Here is a 19,355-nt window from a genome sequence, read left to right as displayed (position 1 = left end):
GCAAACACTAAATCGCTTTCACTTCTACACCTGGTAGATGATGTGGCACAGGAAAGTGGCTCTGATTATACACAAGTCTTCCTCTTCCTTGACTGAGTTCTTGGCACATCGTCAGTGTGTGAGAAACCCTTGTGGATCGGCCAGTGCCATGTGTGCCCACACGGGAATATGAGATTTTTTCTGTCAGCTTTTACAAATTAACTGCCCCAAAGAGCAAATGCCAAATCAGAAGGCTTTAACGTCCTTGTGACAAGTTTTGCCCTTGTACCACACAATTCTATAAAACTACATCACGTGCAAATAATATAAATGCAAAACGAAGGACACTCAAATCCCCAGAGACATTTCCACAAATACATTAATCCTGAAGCTGGAAAATTTTGGCTGTTGGTATAGCGATTGGTATCAACAATAAGAAGTAGTCAACCCATGTCTAAACTATAATCAAAATCTCCATCTTTTTTTTTTTTTGTACAAGTGATCTTTCAGGTCCTGTTATATTTTGTCACTCACTTTCCAGACCAATTTAATTTGACTAGGAATATGGCCTTCCTGACTTTAAATCATTATATTTTGTCTACTTATTGTGTGATACTAGTTTAAAAACTTGCAGGAAGACTTAGCCTGGGACGTGCCTGGGATGTGCCAGGGATGTGCCTGGGCGGACAGGCCTCAAGTAGGCATGGAGTCCCCATTAAACCATAGAGCGTTTGAGCTTTCAAACTAATGTCAGTTTCTAGTACCACAGAATAAAGAAATTGAAAATGAAAAATGAAATGAAAATGAAAATGAAAAAAGAAATCCAAAATGAAAAATGATGAGATTTCCCTTGCCATGTGAGAGTTGGGTATTTTTGTTGACTGCCACACAGAAATGTGATGGGATCCTGCGTGTTCCTGCAGTTCAGAGGAAGACATTCCCTTTAAGCTCTTGTATCAACACATATCATAATTATCAGTGTTATCAACACAGTCTTTCCCAACATGAAGCTGGTCATTAAAAGTTTGGTAATCTAATCTCTTGAGAGTGTAAACTGTGACTCCTTGCTGTTAAAATCATTAGGGAGATTGTATCAGGTTCTGGAACACTAAATTTCCATAAGGCCAGGTCCCCAAGCCTCCCAGAATTCCAAGGATTATAATAACTGTATGTTGTAGCTGCTTGCAGAAAGGGATATATTGAAGTGTTGTTGCTTGACATGGTAGTATAAAGTCAATTTTTCATCCACCAAACTGTTAAATCTTTTGGAGATAAAAATGTCTCTCTTGGGAATTCTGGGGCAAAATCTGTACCAAATATGGGGTTGGGGTTCAAAATACTGTCTTTATACTGTCAATATACTGTCTTACACTGTCTTCCTCATCTGTAAACCTTCAATTTGAGAAAATGGCATCACAATTTATCCTGAACCAGTGATATAGAAGCAAGTGACAGAAATAAAGAGCAAAACTTATTTGGGAGGACATACTTTTAACCCAGGCTAGACAAGAGTAATGCAGACAAAACCCCACTAAAAAAAGATGTGTTCAAAATTTGAAATTATAAAAGAACAAACCCAAATGAAAACAGTAAAAAACAAGGTATGTTTGCAGACACATCAAAGAACAGATTTAGACCATCAGGTAATAATAGAATGAGCTAGTAGACAGTATAACATATTGGTTAATATTTTCAAAGGAATAAAAGAATAAGAAACCTCAGATGGGTTTTTGTTTTAGAAAAGACCACAACAATTTGAAAAAACAAACAAACAAACAAACAAACAAACAAACAAACAAAGAGATAGTCTGGAAATAAAAAAAATATACCCAGAAAAAGTAGGTTAGACGGTAGATTATACATAACTAAAGAGAGAATTAATGAGCTGGAAGATAGATCTTAGGAATTACCCAGAATATCATATACTTATCTATGCAAAAAAATGAAAAAAATGAAAAAGTGCCATTTAGCATTATCTATCAGAATTTAAATTGGGAAAAGCTTTGACCCAATAATTTCACTTCTTAGAGCATAACCAAGAGAACTGGTATATGAGCATTGGCAGGGTATAGCTAAATAAATACTGATCAAACACTTAGAATGCTATGAATCATTACAAAGATTGAAGGAGATTAGTACATGCCCACAGGGAATTATCTAAAAAATATTTTTGAGTAAAAGAAAGCAATTTCAGAGCAATACAAACAGTAACATCACTCATGAAAAACCATATGGAAATCAGGAACAAGGAAGAGATTCTTGGTTATTCAAAGGGAGGACTGGGGTAGAGAAAAATATGGGGCAGGAAAAGGAAGAAGCATCTTCAATAACCGCATCTCTGTCTAAGGAGTTCGAGATTTGGTGGGGGGATCTATATAATAAGTGGGAAATGCCAATGCTGCATTAAATCATGGGTCACTTTCACATGGAGCATTGTGGCTCTTCTGCAGCTCACAGGAACTAACTGTGAGTCACAAGATAGTGTTTAAGAAAATAGTTCTAGGCTGCTTCTTAGAAATACCACGGATGACCAAAGGATAGCCCACATTAATTGTGTTGGTCCAAATCAAGTTTCAAAGCAAATTTGATGTTTTCCATTGTTATATACAAATAATGAGAAGACTAAACGAAGCCCCTGAGACCTTTATGAACCTCAGACAGCATAATGGTGTAGGCATACATAAACGCACCTAATTTTCTCAGTCTCGTTGGATTTTCTCCCATTGGATTCTCAGTGGGATGTTGACAAACCTGTGCCTCTCTGACCAGAGGTAAAAGTTTTATATTCTAAATGGTCCTAAATCCTGCGTAAATAAACCCTGTCATACAGAGATGACTCCTAGAGTTTGTCTCTGTCATAATATTTGGCCAGCAGGTAACAGTCATTCTTTGTTATTGATTTATTAATGTCCGTGCATTTGTAGCAGGAGCTACTAGTTGTTTATTTGAAATAGATTCTCAGTTATGAATTATTTGTTTACTGTTATCTATTGCTAAGTGTGTTAACATACAGCATCTCACTTAACACAGCAACCATGTGAAGCAAATATTATCTTAATTTTATTTTATTTTTTTATTTTTATTTTTTTTTTCTTTCAACGTTTATTTATTTTTGGGACAGAGAGAGACAGAGCATGAACGGGGGAGGGGCAGAGAGAGAGGGAGACACAGAATCGGAAACAGGCTCCAGGCTCTGAGCCATCAGCCCAGAGCCTGACGCGGGGCTCGAACTCCCGGACCGCGAGATCGTGACCTGGCTGAAGTCGGACGCTTAACCGACTGCGCCACCCAGGCGCCCCTATCTTAATTTTAAAAATAAGGATATTGAGTCTCAGAAGGATTATATAATTTTCAAGGTCACCTGCCAGGTGGCAGACCTTAAATTTATCCCCAGAGCTTTTGGCTCTGAAGTCTTCTCTTATTTTCATTGCAGCAACAGTACATCACGCTTTTCCATATCATACTGGCACCCACATAGTTCAGCTTGGCTCTGATGTTGTCTTTGGACACACTTTGGACAACACTTTGGCTGAGTGGCTGAGTGTTTCCTGCTGGCTGCCATGGCCTGTGATCACTATGTGGCCACCCGCTCTCCACTTCTCTACTCTACACACATGTCTTCAGAGTCTGTATCGTCTTATTGGCTGCTTCCTATCTGGGGGGATGGGTGAATGCTTCATCATTTACTGGCTGTTTATTGAGCTTGACTTTTTGTGGACCAAATAAAATCAACCATGTCTCCTGTGACCTCCCACCACTAGTGAAGCTTTCTAGTACCCATATTTATGTGCTGAAGTATCTCCTGCCATCTTAGGTGGGTCAATCATTGTAATCACATTGTTTATCATAGCTGTTTCATATCTATACATCCTGCACTTGGTCCTGAATATGCACCCCACTGAGGGAAGACACAAGGCCTTCTCTTTTTGTACTTCTCACCTCAGTGCAGCCACTTTGTTTTATGGCACAGTCACATTTGTTTATGTCATACCGAAGTCAAGCTACTCATCTGACGATATTAAAGTGGTGTCTGTGTTCTATACAGTGTGGTCCCCATGCTGAACCCCTTGATCTACAGTCTGAGAAACAAAGAGGTGAAAGAGGCAATGAGAAAATTGATGGCTAGAAAAAATAGGTCATTTTGAAAGAAATTCAGTGTGATTCCAGAAACTGAAAAACTATAGTTTCAGGAACATATGTAATAGATGTTTATGTTATCCATTAGCCTTATCACTTTATGTGAAGAACTATCTTAAATACACAATGCCAGTATGTTAATTAGTACCAACTTTAATTTATAATTTTCTAGGTCACAAAATATATCATTTCATGAAATTCTGCTGGGTTTGATTTAATGTATATATTTCAGCATTAGGAGACCTAGAGAATATAGTTTTACTTTTTCTCTGCTTTGCTCATTGGTTAGAGTCCATGATTACAGAGTGTTTTATTTTTCTTCTGTTAGGTTATTATTTTTAAAATATCTTCTTGTAAGTTAGTATCTTAGAAAGCATTGTGTACTCAATGGAAATGCAATTGATAGTAGTGTCAGTCCAGGTCACTTTCTCTGGAAGCCTTGGTCTGTCTTATACAGGGTTATCATAACCTTTGAAATGGAGTCTTGAAAATTTTTATTTCCACCTAGAATAAGAGACCAAAAGAATTTATTACATACTTTTGCCACCAAAGCAACTCAATCCAGGTAACACAGAAGAACTCTGAAGGCTGAGCCTTTGAGAGTTCCTTTGAAAATTCCCAGTAGATTTTTCATATTTTTCAAAAGTTTGTCTCCAAAGACTTGTCTTTGAACCTTTGCTAACAAGCTTTTGAATAGTAGGAAAAACTACTGGGGTGTATTGGTGGGAGGAGGCTAAGGTACAGTGGAACTTTCTTTCGCAAGCCAATTGGTATAAAATTATGGATTAAGACACCCGGGCTGATGCAGGCAAGGACTATACCTGCGATCCTTCTCCCAAATATCTCCCGAAGTGTTCATTGCCACCACTTCCGTCACGACTTTATTTTAGGTGTTTATGATTGAGCCTGGACAGTTTTCACCCTCCTGAATTACTTCCCTGCCTCCAGAACCTTTTGATTAATCATGTTGAAAGATTAAAATATGGTTTTCCAATTATTACAAAAGTGATGTGTGTTATATGAATCCTAGAGTAAATGTGGATTCCAATTCTCCCTAATCCACTGTTCCCAGAATATAAATTGGTGAAAGAAGAACTCTTTACAAACAGTCAGAGATAAGAAGACAACTTGCAGAAGGAATAGCTTCAGGAAGTCCTGGTAACTCAGGTCTCCTATGGATGATGTTATTTATCCACAGTTTTTTAGAAAGATAATACCAGAGAGTCCGAGGCTAGTCACCAGGTTTTACAATGAAGTAATCAGGTGGCGTTCCCCCTCATCGCTCTGGACCTCTTATGTTGAGCATTTTAAAAAAGCATTTGTCAGCCATTTGTATATCTCCTTTCGTGTAATGTCTCTTCAAGTCCTTTGCCAATTTTATGCTCAGATTGTACTTTTCTTATCGATTTGTTCTTACTATAATCTGTCTACAGCTCTTTTGTCAGATTTCTGCATTTGGAAGTTATACTCCCATTCCGGTTTGCCTTATCACTCTCTTAATTGTCTTTTGATGAACGGAAGTTTTTAATTTTAATGAAGTCTAATGTAATAACGTTTTCCTTATTGTTTTGTGTTTTAGTGACAAGTTCAAGAAATCTTTTCCCAATCCAAGGCTACAAAAATATTCTCTCATGTATTCTAGAGGTTTTATACTTTTGAAACTCAGAGTTGGGCTGTAATTTTACTTTGTTTCACATATGAATTAAAAAGGGCAGAGCCAACACATATATTTACTGAGAGAATGTGTGAAACTATCTGGTTTTGCTTGTATTACCAGCTCCTCCTCCAAGACTGTTTTTTATTTTATTTTATTTTATTAATTATTTATTTTTTAATTTACATCCAAGTTAGTTAGCATATAGTGCAACAAAGATATCAGGAGTAGATTCCTTAATTCCCCTTACCCATTTAGCCCATCCCCTCTCCCACAACCCCTCCAGCAACCCTCAGTTTTTCTCTGTATTTCAGAGTCTCTTATGTTTTGTCCCCCTCCCTGTTTTTATATTCTTTTTGCTTCCCTTATGTTCATCTGTTTTGTATCTTAAAGTTCTCATATGAGTGAAGTCATATGATATTTGTCTTTCTCTAATTTCACTTAGCATAATACCCTCTAGTTCCATCCATACAGTTGCTAATGGCAAGATTTCATTCTTTTTGATTGCTGAGTAATCCTCCATTATGTATGTATGTGTGTGTGTATATATATATATATATATATATATGACACCTTCTTTATCCATTCATCCACCGATGGACATTTGGGCTCTTTCCATACTTTGGCTATTGTTGATAGTGCTGCTATAAACATCGGGGTGCGTGTATCCCTTCGAAACAGCACACCTGTATCCCCTGGATAAATACCTAGTAGTGCAATTGCTGGGTCGTAGGGTAGTTCTATTTTTAATCTTTTGAGGAACCTCCATACTGTTTTCCAGAGTGACTGCACCAGTTTGCATTCTCACCAGCAGTACAAAAGAGATCCTCTTTCTCCACATCCTCGCCAACCTCTGTTGTTGCCTGAGTTGTTAGTGTTAGCCATTCTGACAGGTATGAGGTGGTATCTCATTGTGGTTTTGATTTATATTTCCCTGGTGATGAGTGATGTTGAGCATTTTTTCATGTGTTGGTTGGCCATCTGGATGGGTTGTTTGGAGAAGTGTCTTCATGCAAGACTGCTTTTTAGATAAACTCCTTGGAGTGTAGGGGAAGGGAATTTTGGGGTGAAATGATTTACTTTTGCACTAGGGTTACTTCTGATTTCTGTCTGTCCAGGCAGTCCACGATGTCATCTAAGGATTGGCTGATTCCTTCTCATCCCTTCAAGGTTTCTCAGTATAATGCAAGCTAGACTATGCACCTGCCCTCAGGTATGCAACCTGTCACAGGTCTCTGCTCACAGGGAAACAATCCCATTACAATACACCAAAAAGAATAAAATAATCTAGGAATATATTTAGTGAAGGAGATGAAACTTCCTTTGTTTACTTTGTAAACTTGTATAGTGAAAACTATAAAATATTGATAAAAGAAATTAAATAAGACCCAAGCAAATGTAAAAACATCCTGTGTTCTTAGGTTGGAAGACTTAATATTGTTAAAATATCCATACCTCCCAGGCAGATTCAGTGCATCCCTACCAAAATCTCAATATAATTTTTATAGAAATGGAAAAAAGAATTATAAAATTCGTATGGAACCACAAAGGGCCCCCAAATAGCCAAAATAATCTTGAGAAGGAACAGCAAAGCTATAGGCATCACATTTCCTGATTCAAAATAATATTGCAAAGCTACATTAATTCAAATAGTATGGTACTGACATAAAGACATACGTCTAGGCCAATGAATAGAATAGAGTACCAGAAATATGTTAATGCATATACAGTCAAATAATTTTCAACAAAGGCACCAAGAATACACAGTGAGGAAAGTCTCTTCAATAAATGGTGTTGGGAAAAGTGGATATCCATATTCAAAAGAATGAAATTGAACTCTTTTTTTTTTTATTTAAATACAAGTTAGTTAACATATAGTGTAATAATGACTTCAGGAGGGGGCGCCTGGGTGGCTCAGTCGGTTGAGCGTCCGACTTCGGCTCAGGTCACGATCTCGCGGTCCGTGAGTTCGAGCCCTGCGTCGGGCTCTGGGCTAATGGCTCAGAGCCTGGAGCCTGCTTCCGATTCTGTGTCTTCCTCTCTCTCTGCCCCTCTGCCGTTCATGCTCTGTCTCTCTCTGTCTCAAAAATAAATAAACGTTAAAAAAAATTTTTTTTTTAAATAATGACTTCAGGAGTAGAATTTAGTGATTCTTCGCTTATAGATAACACCCAGTACTCATCTAAACAAGCCTTCCTTGATGCCCCTCGCCCATTTAGCCCATCCCCCCACCCAACATCCCTCCAGCAACCCTCAGTTTGTTCTCTGTATTTAAGAGTCTCTTATGGCTTATCTCCCTCTCTGTTTTTATATTATTTTTGCTTCCCTTGAACTCTTATCTTAAAGTAAACAAAAGAATCAACTCAAAATGGATTAAAGACTTAAATGTAAGAAATAAAACTGCAAGAAGAAAACCCCTGGAAGAAAATAGGGGAAAAGTTTCATGTCATTGGTCTTGGCAATAATGTTTTTGGTATGACATTGAAATCACAGGCAACAAAACCAACGAAATCACAGGCAAACAAAATCACAGGTAACAAAAATAGATAAGTGGGACTACATCAAACTTAAAGCTTCTGCACAGCAATGAAAACCATCACCAAAGTGAAAAGGTAACTACAGAATGAGAAAATATTTGCAAACGATATATCTGATAAGGCATTAATTTCCAAAATATATAAGGAACAGCTCAGCAAAGACAACTCAATAGCAAAAACAAGAAATGGCCAAGAGGTACCAGGAAAGATACTCAACATCGCTCATCATCATGTAGATGCAAATCAAAACCATGATGAAATATCACCTCATATGTGCCAAGATGGCTATTATCAAAAAAACAAAAGGTAAGTGTAGGTGAAGGGCACCTGGGTGGATCAGTCAGTTAAGTGTCCAACTTTGGTTCAGGTCATGATCTCACGATCTGTGTGTTTAAGCCCCGCGTCAGGCTCTGTGCTGAAAGCTCTGAGCCTGGAGCCTGCTTTGGATTCTGTGTCTCCCTCTCTCTGCCCCTGCCTCACTCATGCTCTGTCTCTCTCTCTCTCTCTCTCTCTCTCTCTCTCTCAAAAATAACTAAAAACATTAAAAAATTTAAACTTTTTTCAAAAAGATAATTGTAGGTGAGTATGTGGAGAGAGGGCAAACTTTTATACATTGTTGCTGGGAATGCAAAATGGTACAGCTGCTATGAAAACCTAGCAGCTCAATTGGAGGGTTGCTCAATTAAGGAGCAACCTTATGGAGGTTGCTCAATTAAGAATAGAACTACCGTATCATTCAGTAATCCCAACTCTAAATATTTATCTAAAAGAACTGTAATCAGTATCTCAGAGATATTAGCACTCACGTGTTCACTCCAGCACTATTGACAATAGCCAAGATATGAGAAAGCAACTTAAATGTCTACTCACAGGTAAATGGATAAAGAAAATTTGGTATATATACATACAACGGAATCTTTTTTAGTCTTGAAAAGAGGAAATTCTGCAATATGTGATAACATGGATGAACTTGGAAGACATTATGCTGAGTGAAATAAGCCAGTCACAGAAGGACTAACACTACATGATTCTACTTTATGGCGTACCTAAAACAGTCAAAGTCACAGACTCAAGAGTGGAATGATGCTTGTCAGAGGCTGGAATTGGAGTGAGATGGGAAGTTGCTAACCAACAGGCATAAGGTTGCAGTTAAGCAAGAGAAATACGTTCTAAAGATCTGCTGAAGAACATTGTATTGTAGTCAACAAGACCGTATTGTACACCTAAAAGCCTGTTGAGATGTCTCGTGTCAAGTCTGGTACTGCTATGTACCAGGCACTCTGCAATGTTCTAAGAATAAGTGTGGAACAAAGCAGACATGATCCTTCCCTCATGTAAGTGTAGGAAAGTAGTCCAAAAAAAAAAAAAAAAAAAAGACCCGGAGCAATTATTTACACTAGTATCATCATAATTAAAAGTATAATAGATGCAGAACATATTTCGGGATTCTCTGAAACTATACACCATGAGACTATGACTTAGTCCAGGGTGTCAGAGGAAGTTTGAACAGTGAAATAAATTTAAACCTGAGACCTAAGGTGACTAGGAATTGATCTTCTGTTGAAAGGGGGTGGAGTGATGAATATAACCATAAAATGGTTTTTAGTTGTGGGAGTACCTATTTATCTTTAGGTCCTAGTATAGTATCTGATACACAGAAAGATTTTCTAAAAATTGTTTAACACTAATTCAACAAACGTATTCAGTGCCTCCTACATTCTCAGCATTGCACCATTAAAGGATACAAAAATAGTCATAGACACTGCACTTTCAACCAAGGAAAGAGCAAGATGTTCCAACTATAATGGATACTAATCAAATGGTGTGAACAAAATGTTGAGAGGAGGACAGGAATGAAGGGAATTTAATTCTCGCAGATATGATCTGAGCTATTTTTGTGGAATTGATGGCCACCTATTTGTGTCATTTATCAGCCACAGTTGGGCTTCCTTAAAACCTAAAGGAGATAAAGTGGGATTCATTCCTGGGCCGCAGGGCTGGTTCAACATTCGCAAATCAATCAACGTGATACATCACATTAATAAAAGAAAAGATAAGAACCATATGAACCTGTCAATCGATGCAGAAAAAGCATTTGACAACATTCAGCATCCTTTCTTAATAAAAACCCTCGAGAAAGTCGGGATAGAAGGAACATACTTAAACATCATAAAAACCATTTATGAAAAGCCCACAGCTAACATCATCCTCAATGGGGAAAAACTGAGAGCTTCCCTCCTGAGGTCAGGAATACCACAGGGATGTCCACTTTCACCGCTGTTGTTTAACATAGTGTTGGAAGTTCTAGCATCAGCAATCAGACAATAAAAGGAAATCAAATGCATCAAAGTTGGCAAAGATGAAGTCAAGCTTTCACTTTTTGCAGATGACATGATATTATACATGGAAAACCCGATAGACTCCACCAAAAGTCTGCTAGAACTGATACATGAATTTAGCAAAGTGGCAGGATACAAAATCAATGTACAGAAATCAGTTGCATTCTTATACATTAATAATGAAGCAACAGAAAGACAAATAAACTGATCCCATTCCCAATTGCACCAATAATCACAAAATACCTAGGAATAAACCTATCCAAAGATGTAAAAGATCTGTATGCTGAAAACTATAGAAAGCTTATGAAGGAAATTGAAGAAGATACAAAGAAATGGAAAAACATTCCATGCTCATGGATTGGAAGAATAAATATTGTCAAAATGTCAATACTACCCAAAGCAATCTACACATTCAATGCAATCCCAATTAAAATTGCACCAGCATTCTTCTCAAAGCTAGAATGAGCAATCCTAAAATTTGTATGGAACCACAGAAGACCCCGAATCGCCAAAGTAATTTTGAAGAAGAAGACCAAACCGGGAGGCATCACAATCCCAGACTTTAGCCTCTACTACAAAGCTGTCATCATCAAGACAGCATGGTATTGGCACAAAAACAGACACATAGACCAATGGAATAGAATAGAGACTCAAGAACTGGACCCACAAAAGTATGGCCAACTAATCTTTGACAAAGCAGGAAAGAATATCCAATGGAAAAAAGACAGTCTCTTTAACAAATGGTGCTGGGAGAACTGGACAGCAACATGCAGAAGAATGAAACTAGACCACTTTCTTACACCATTCAAAAATAAATTCAAAATGGATAAAGGACTGAATGTGAGACAGGAAACCATCAAAACCCTAGAGGAGAAAGCAGGAAAAAAACCTCTCTGACCTCAGCCCCAGCAATTTCTTACTTGACACATCCCCAAGGGCAAGGGAATTAAAAGCAAAAATGAACTATTGGGACCTCATGAAGATAAAAACTTCTGCACAGCAAAGGAAACAATCAACAAAACTAAAAGGCAAGTGATGGAATGGGAAAAGATATTTGCAAATGACATATCGGACAAAGGGCTAGTATCCAAAATCTATAAAGAACCCACCAAACTCCACACCCAAAAAACAAATAATCCAGTGAAGAAATGGGCAGAAAACACGAATAGACACTTCTCTAAACAAGACATCCAGATGGCCAACAGGCACATGAAAAGATGCTCAACGTCACTCCTCATCAGGGAAATACAAATCAAAACCACACTCAGATATCACCTCACGCCAGTCAGAGTGGCTAAAATGAACAAATCAGGAGACTATAGATGCTGGAGTGGATGTGGAGAAACGGGAACCCTCTTGCACTGTTAGTGGGAATGCAAACTGGTGCAGCCACTCTGTAAAACAGTGTGGAGGTTCCTCAAAAAATTAAAAATAGACCTACCCCATGAACCAGGAATAGCACTGTTAGGAATTTACCCAAGGGATACAGGAGTGCTGATGCATAGGGGCACTTGTACCCCAATGTTTATAGCAGCACTTTCAACAATAGCCAAATTATGGAAAGAGCCTAAATGTCCATCAAATGATGAATGGACAAAGAAATTGTGGTTTATATACACAATGGAATACTACTTGGCAATGAGAAAGAATGAAATATGGCCTTTGGTAGCAACATGGGTGGAACTGGAGAGTGTTATGCTAAGTGAAATAAGTCATACAGAGAAAGACAGATACCATATGTTTTCACTCTTATGTGGATCCTGAGAAACTTAACAGACCATGGGGGAGAGGAAGGAGAAAAAAAGCTAGGGAGGGAGGGAGCCAAACCATAAGAGACTCTTAAAAACTGAGAACAAACTGAGGGTTGATGGGGGGTGGGAGGGAGGAGAGGGTGGGTGATGGGTATTGAGGAGGGCACCTTTTGGGATGAGCACTGGGTGTTGTATGGAAATCAATTTGACAATAAATTTCATATTTAAAAAAAAAAAACCTAAAGGAATAGTATCTTTCTAGGACAGAGGGAGTCTCATAGTATGCCCATTTCCTAATTTGGTGGCTTTGAGGTGTTTGAGCTGTTAGAACCTCCTAATATGAATTATCACATTTAGCTTTGTTCTGAAGGTTATTGACTAATGGGCTCTTCAAGCCCAGAATCAAAGGTACCTGACCTTCAACCTTAGAGAATGTTCTACTATGTGGCCATGGTTCAAGAATACAACCAGAGTTGATTGTGGCCATGTATCTTTGACAATCTGCCAGTCAATGTGGAAGTTGTGGTAGGCAGGGTTCTAAGAAAAATGTTAGTGTGAGATTCATTGTTTTCTTAAGAGTTGATGGATTAAGGTTGGCAAAGGGGAGAGGGAATAGCATGTGCATGAGAATCTCTGCCACCAATAAGCATGGGATGTATGTGAAGTGTCCTAGATCCACATTACATGTAAAAAATACATATGATTTTTTAAAAGTTACATCACTTATGTTGAAAATAATATTGCAATTCCAATGGACTCATGTTTATAAGTTAAACTGTACTAGGAAACCCACATTATCTCTAAACATAGGTGACATGAAAACCTGGGCCACTGAATATAGCCATACTTCAGAAATGTCACAAATTGTCACAGCCATATTAGTCATGTTGATCTAATAATCAACTTCAATGGTAGTAAAATATTATAATATTTTTCAGTTTATTTAAATTTAAATGTTTAATTATTATATTTAATTAAAAAAATAAAAGGAACCACAGAGTATTGAGAAAGTATTTCATTCACACACTTTTACATAATCAGGTTTACATGCTATTTCTCTGTCCCAGTAGATATGCGCATGTAATTTCTCTATCCCAGTGGATTCTCAGTGTAGTTTTCCAGGACAAATAAAGAAATTAACTTGTAATTACAAGTGACGTAAGTGATTTGGGCCTTATCTCAAATGACATAAGCCTCACTTAAATATGGCACTGCTTTACAGTGACAACTCCTTGGAGCCTATCCCTAGTGTTGTAATGGATGTGTCCCTAATTTATACTGTTCTTTGTTAAGGGATACTGAAATATTTGATTCTCTTACAGGTACCAGAAGTTACAAGTCGATTATTTCAAGTTCATCACTAGTAATTGAGCATCTATTTGTTGTGTGCACAGTGCTTGGTATTTTCATCCACATCATATCATTTAACACAAGAATCATATAAGGTATGTATCATTATTTCCTTTTTATAGGAGAGGAAACAGAAGGTCAACAATGTCTTTCAATGTGCCTATGATTCCATAGATAGTGAGAGGAAGAGCTAGAAACTGATATCAAGTTTGTGTGGCTGCAAAGTCCATGGTCTTTGTGCACATCACTTTGCCTTCCCTCCTGGCACTCATATCCAACTTTGAAAGCTTTTGTGCCTTTCATACACTTATTTTTTCTAAAGTAATTCTTTTCAGGCTGAGGCTTTGTCTTATTTAAAAAAAAAACAACAAAAGCCAGAATGTGAGAATTCAGACACATAACCCTAGTACTGCTCATATCGTAGGATATCATGGTCATGATTCACACACAACTTTTGGGGAAATGTCCATGCTTGCTGATAGTTATGTATGTATGTTTTCTTAATTCTTCAGATTGAAGTTCTTCAAGAAAAATCAAATTATTCAGAAGAATATGTTGCTCTTTAATCTAGAAAAGCCATGGAAATGGCCGAATGTAACTAACATACTCTCCCCTGTCCTTGATTATGTGCTCTAATTTGAACCAAGGGAATATTATTCTGAAATGATCGTTTTTCTTCCAATCCAATTTCCTAGCCTCCCTAGCTGGCTACTTCCATCCATACCTCTCTAACTACTCTCTCCCCCCATCACCATCATATGCCCCCACTTCTTATTTCCCTATAGTTTCATACCACAACCGATGAAACCATCACTTACCAATGTAGGTCTCCAAATGCTTCAGTTCACTTTCCAATTAATCCCAGTCCATAAAAATACCTGGACTCTTCTCTGCTTCATGTAATCCAAGAAGCATGAAAAAGTATGATGTGAGAGATAAATCTTGGAAGATTTTGCAAAGTATACTGGATTTAGCTCATAACAATAAGAAAAATTGTGTTTGGCCCATTTAGCTTGAACATAGACACTTTCCAGCCCTTGGTATCAATGATAACTAAGGATGTGATTTTTTTTTCATTCCAGGAAAAGGATCAAGTCAGAAAAACATGTCAAAATCAACTCGTTACTTTTTGGTCCAGTAATTGGATAAATGGTGATAGTATTTACTGAAAAGAGAATACTGGTGCAGAGGCACATTTGGGATGAGGGTAGAAAATCAAGAGCTGACCTTTCTATAATCACTTAGGTTATTTACAGTTTATGTTATTACAATCAGTATTGCTGTAACATCATTTTACATATTCTTGTACACTTGGGGAAGACTTACTCTACAGTATTTCATACAGTATAGGAGTAAAATAGCTGAATTCTAAGGTAATCGAGTCTCCAATTTTAATATATTCATGGAATTTGAAAAGAAAATTTGTGTGCACAAAGTATTCTAGAAGTGAGGCAAAGTTACCATTTAAAAATTTTAATTGTAGGGTTCTCTACAGGTATCGTCATTAAATTAAGATACCCCATTAATGTGGGGTAATTTCAACCATTTTAATCTCTGGTTCTGATTTCAATAGCCACCATTAAATGAATAGATGGAAAACCACACAGCAGTGACAGAGTTCATTATTCTGGGATTAACAGATAATCCCACACTATGTGCCATCTTCTTTGTGATTTTTCTGGGAGTTTATGTAGTTACCATAGTGGGAAATATCAGTATAATCATCTTAATCCGAAGCAGCCCACAGCTGCACACCCCAATGTACCTTTTTCTCAGCCATTTGGCCTTTGTGGACATTGGGTATTCCACGTCAGTCACGCCAATCATGCTAATAAGTTTTTTAAGAGAGAAAACAACTATCCCTATCACTGGTTGTATAGCCCAGCTTGGCTCTGATGTCACTTTTGGGACTACAGAATGCTTCCTGCTGGCTACCATGGCCTATGATCGCTATGTGGCCATCTGCTCTCCCTTACTCTACTCCACCCAGATGTCCTCAGTGGTCTGCTTCCTCCTACTGGGGGCTTCCTACCTGGGTGGATGCATGAACGCCTCATCATTTACAGGCTGTCTGATGAATCTATCTTTCTGTGGACCAAATAAAATCAACCATTTTTTCTGTGACCTCTTTCCACTCTTGAAGCTTTCTTGTGGCCATGTTTTTATTGCTGAAATATCTCCCGCCATCTCTTCTGCATCCGTCCTCATAAGCACACTGTTTACCATAATTGTGTCCTACAGCTACATCCTCCACTCAATTCTGAATATGCGCTCTACTGAGGGGAGGAAGAAGGCCTTCTCAACCTGCACTTCCCACCTCACTGCCGTCACTTTGTTTTATGGGACAGTTTTGTTCGTTTATGTGATGCCCAAGTCCAGTTATTCAGCTGATCAGGTCAAAGTGGCCTCTGTCATCTATACAGTGGTGGTCCCCATGTTGAATCCCCTCATCTACAGTCTGAGGAACAAGGAGGTGAAAGGGGCCATGAGAAAACTAATGGCCAGAACACACTGGTTTTCCTGAATCGGATCAGATATAAATCCATAAATAACAAAGCAATGATTTGGGGAAACATTTGTGCTGGATACTTTAATGATATTTATCATTAACTCATCACTTTGATAGTGAAGAACTCCTATAAATGTAAAAAGCCAATGTTTACTTCCATATAGAAAGTTAAATGTATCATTTAATGTGGAAATCTGTTTCATTCAAATTAAATATGAACTTTTCAAGGTAAGAATACCTGCTTGCAAAATAGTTTCATTAATCAGTTGTGAGTCCTATATTAAATACAGAGAGCTATTTCCACCAAAGATCAAATTTAATTGAATTCCATCTAGTTAAATAACATTTGGGAAAAAAATTTGTCCCCAACAGATCTGTAATAAAAGATAATATTGACAAGTCAGGACGTTCAGGCCACTTCCTGTAAAGGTACTGCCCTGCCTTTGTCAATGTATATTTAAACATTTGGGAACATTGATGTTCATGTCTCCAGAAAGCCTCTAGGTCCACTTTATTGAAGCGAGAGCAAAGGTCATGATTCCTCTGCTTGGCCATTAAGAGATCCAACCCAGATAACACAGAAGAGACCTTGTATACACCTGTGCTGACTCTTTTTACAATGTAAGTCTTACCAGATGAGTCTAGGGTAAGATTTCAGAAGCTGAGGTTTCTTTGGAGGGGGAGACTGGGACATTAGGACTTTGTTTCAGCAATAATTTATAGGTAGGAGGCACGAAATTATGGGTCAGGCAAATAATACGTTTGCCACACATTTTGTAATGTCTCTCAAGGAGGCGTCCACTCTCCCTGCTTCTTCCACTGACCTTTTGGCGCTTATGATCCCGTCTGGTTATGGCAGTTGCCTCTAAATTGATTCCCTGCCTCCTGTATGCCTTTCACAATGATTTATGATTAATATTTTAGCTACTATATTTTGTTAGCATATGAATGATGTCAGACAAATTCTGAGACACTTTGGAGGAACCACTTTGCGAGCTGAGCTGGTAAAGCGCCAAAGTCAGCACGGACACAGCCCTTTGCAAAGAGAGGGCTCCCAAAGGTATGACTTCAGTCTTGGAAAAGGGCATGTTCGAGTCACGGTGGGAGATCTGCACTCTGGTGGTTGAAGTTTTTCGCTGAGTGTTTCTGGAAGTCTTTGTCTTCTTCTTTCCTCCTATAGTTTGCTTTTCACCAGGATTCATCTTCAGCCCTCTTCCCTCTCCTCCTTCCCATGATCCCCATAGGTAATCTTATCTTCTCCCATGAGCTCAGCTGCCACTGGTGTGGTGAGAGTCCCTACACACCTTCCTTGAAGGACAGATGAACTTCTTCACTGGCCTTTCCCCCCAAGACTCTCAAACTCAGTGTGCCCTGACTGTATTTATCGTATTTCTCACAAAATTATTCCTTTTCCTCTGGTTCTTTCCCAATTAGTGGCAACTCTTTGTAAGGCCTAGTACTGCAAGAGATTTGGGGCAACTCTCACCACACACCCATCAAAATAGTCTGCCTCCCTCCACCCCATTCCTTCTGTCAGATGGAAGACATGTTGCATACTGGCATCTCCCATATCTAAGTCTCTTCTGTCTAAGCATGTAAAGACTCCCCAGTTGATTGTGGTAAGTCCATACTGAGATTTTTCCCTTCATATTTCCACTTGAAGGGATTCAATAATCCAATCACCCAGATGTAGGGTGTGTGGCACTGTTACAACTTTTAGTGGAGAGGATAGGCCTCGACACATCTTTTCCCTCCCAAGTTCTCAATCAACCGAGGAGATGACAAAAAGAGAAGGCATATGGGAGAGCAAAAATATTAACGTATATCAACGAAGGAGCTGATATTAGAGTATGTGACACATATTTGTGGACACGTGCTTTCATGTTCTGAATCCCAGAATCTGACACTCCCCTTCCCTGTCCCTGGTCTCTGCAGTGAGAGTAGGCCTGCCTCCATCCATTTATAGCATGGCCAAGAGCAGCCCAGAGCACGGAGGGCAGACTCACTCCCCAGAGAAAGGGGAAGGCAAAAGGCTGGGATTTCTGTTACAGGTTGAAGTGTGTCCCTCAAAAATTCATCCTAACCACCAGCATCTCAGAATGTGATCTTACCTGGGAATATGGTTGTTACAGGTGTAATTGGTTAAGATCAAGTCATATTGGAGGAGGCTGGGCTTCTAATCCAATATTACTGGTATCCTTATTTTTTTTTTTAAAAAAAAGAAGAATTTGGATACAGACAGCACACAGGAGGAACCTCATATGAAAATAAAAACAGAGAAGTGGGTTATGCTTCTACAATCCAAGTGGGTTATGCCCACAAACCATCAGAAGCTAAGTGAGAGAGATGGAAGGAATCCCACAGTTCTCAAAAAGAAGCAACCCTGCTGACACCTTGATCTTGGACTCCTGAACTGTGAAAGAAACAATTTTTGTTGTTTAAGCCACTCAGTTTATGGTACTTTGTTAAGGTACCGAGCTAATATTACTATATATCTAGTTTTCCCCTCCAAACTTATCATCAGCTAATTTATTACTTCTAGGGAAGGAAGGAGTGAAGGCTAAGAAAGGTGTGTTATGGGGGTACCTGGGTGGCTCAGTTGGTTAAGCGTCTGACTTCGGCTCAGGCTATAATCTCACGGTTTGTGAGTTTGAGCCCCACATCAGGCTTTGTGCTAACAGCTCAGAGCCTGAAGCCTGCTTTGGATTCTGTGTCTCCTTCTCTCTCTCTGCCCCTCCTCCACTTGTGCTCTCTCTCTGTCTCTCTTTCTCTCTCTCAAAAATAAATAAACATTTAAAAAAAAATTTTTTTTAAGTGTGTTATGCTAGTAGATATCTCTTCCAAAGGGGGATAGAGAATATTAGGAATGGTCAAAAGCATTTTCCCCAAACAGCACATCAAAAAATAAGGATCAAGGATATCTCTGTGGCGGGACACCTGAGTGGCTCAGTCAGTTAAGCATCCAACTTCAGCCCAGGTCATGATCTTGCAGTTCATGAGTTCGAACCCTGCATCAGGCTCTGTGCTGACAGCTCGAAGCCTGGAGCCTGCTTCTGATTCTGTGTCTCCTTCTCTCTCTGCCCCTGCCCTGCTCGTGCA

General features: G+C 38.6%; 2 protein-coding genes across 9 annotated transcripts in view; both read left to right on the top strand.

Annotated features, from left to right (window-relative positions):
• LOC121018272 (olfactory receptor 481) overlaps positions 1–18,810 on the top strand; it is a 50,547-nt gene extending 31,737 nt beyond the window's left edge. For all 8 annotated transcript variants that reach the window (XM_040456979.1, XM_040456976.1, XM_040456975.1 and 5 more), the window contains 2 exons: positions 6,889–6,983; positions 14,830–18,810. In XM_040456979.1, the coding sequence (XP_040312913.1) occupies positions 15,339–16,271 (933 nt within the window). In that variant the 5' untranslated portion in view covers positions 6,889–6,983; positions 14,830–15,338 and the 3' untranslated portion in view covers positions 16,272–18,810. The remainder of the gene's footprint in view (positions 1–6,888; positions 6,984–14,829) is intronic.
• Positions 652–4,124, top strand: LOC121018296 (olfactory receptor 508-like). The gene is given in 5 exon segments (XM_040457013.1): positions 652–676; positions 3,514–3,597; positions 3,600–3,752; positions 3,794–4,021; positions 4,024–4,124. Coding segments are annotated over 5 exon segments (591 nt in total).
• Positions 18,811–19,355: the final 545 nt, after the last annotated feature.

This window comes from Herpailurus yagouaroundi, unplaced genomic scaffold (assembly GCF_014898765.1).
Source record: "Herpailurus yagouaroundi ecotype Mexico unplaced genomic scaffold, PumYag 218, whole genome shotgun sequence".
Classification (NCBI taxonomy): domain Eukaryota; kingdom Metazoa; phylum Chordata; class Mammalia; order Carnivora; family Felidae; genus Herpailurus; species Herpailurus yagouaroundi.
This window is presented reverse-complemented; position numbering and strand designations above follow the sequence as displayed.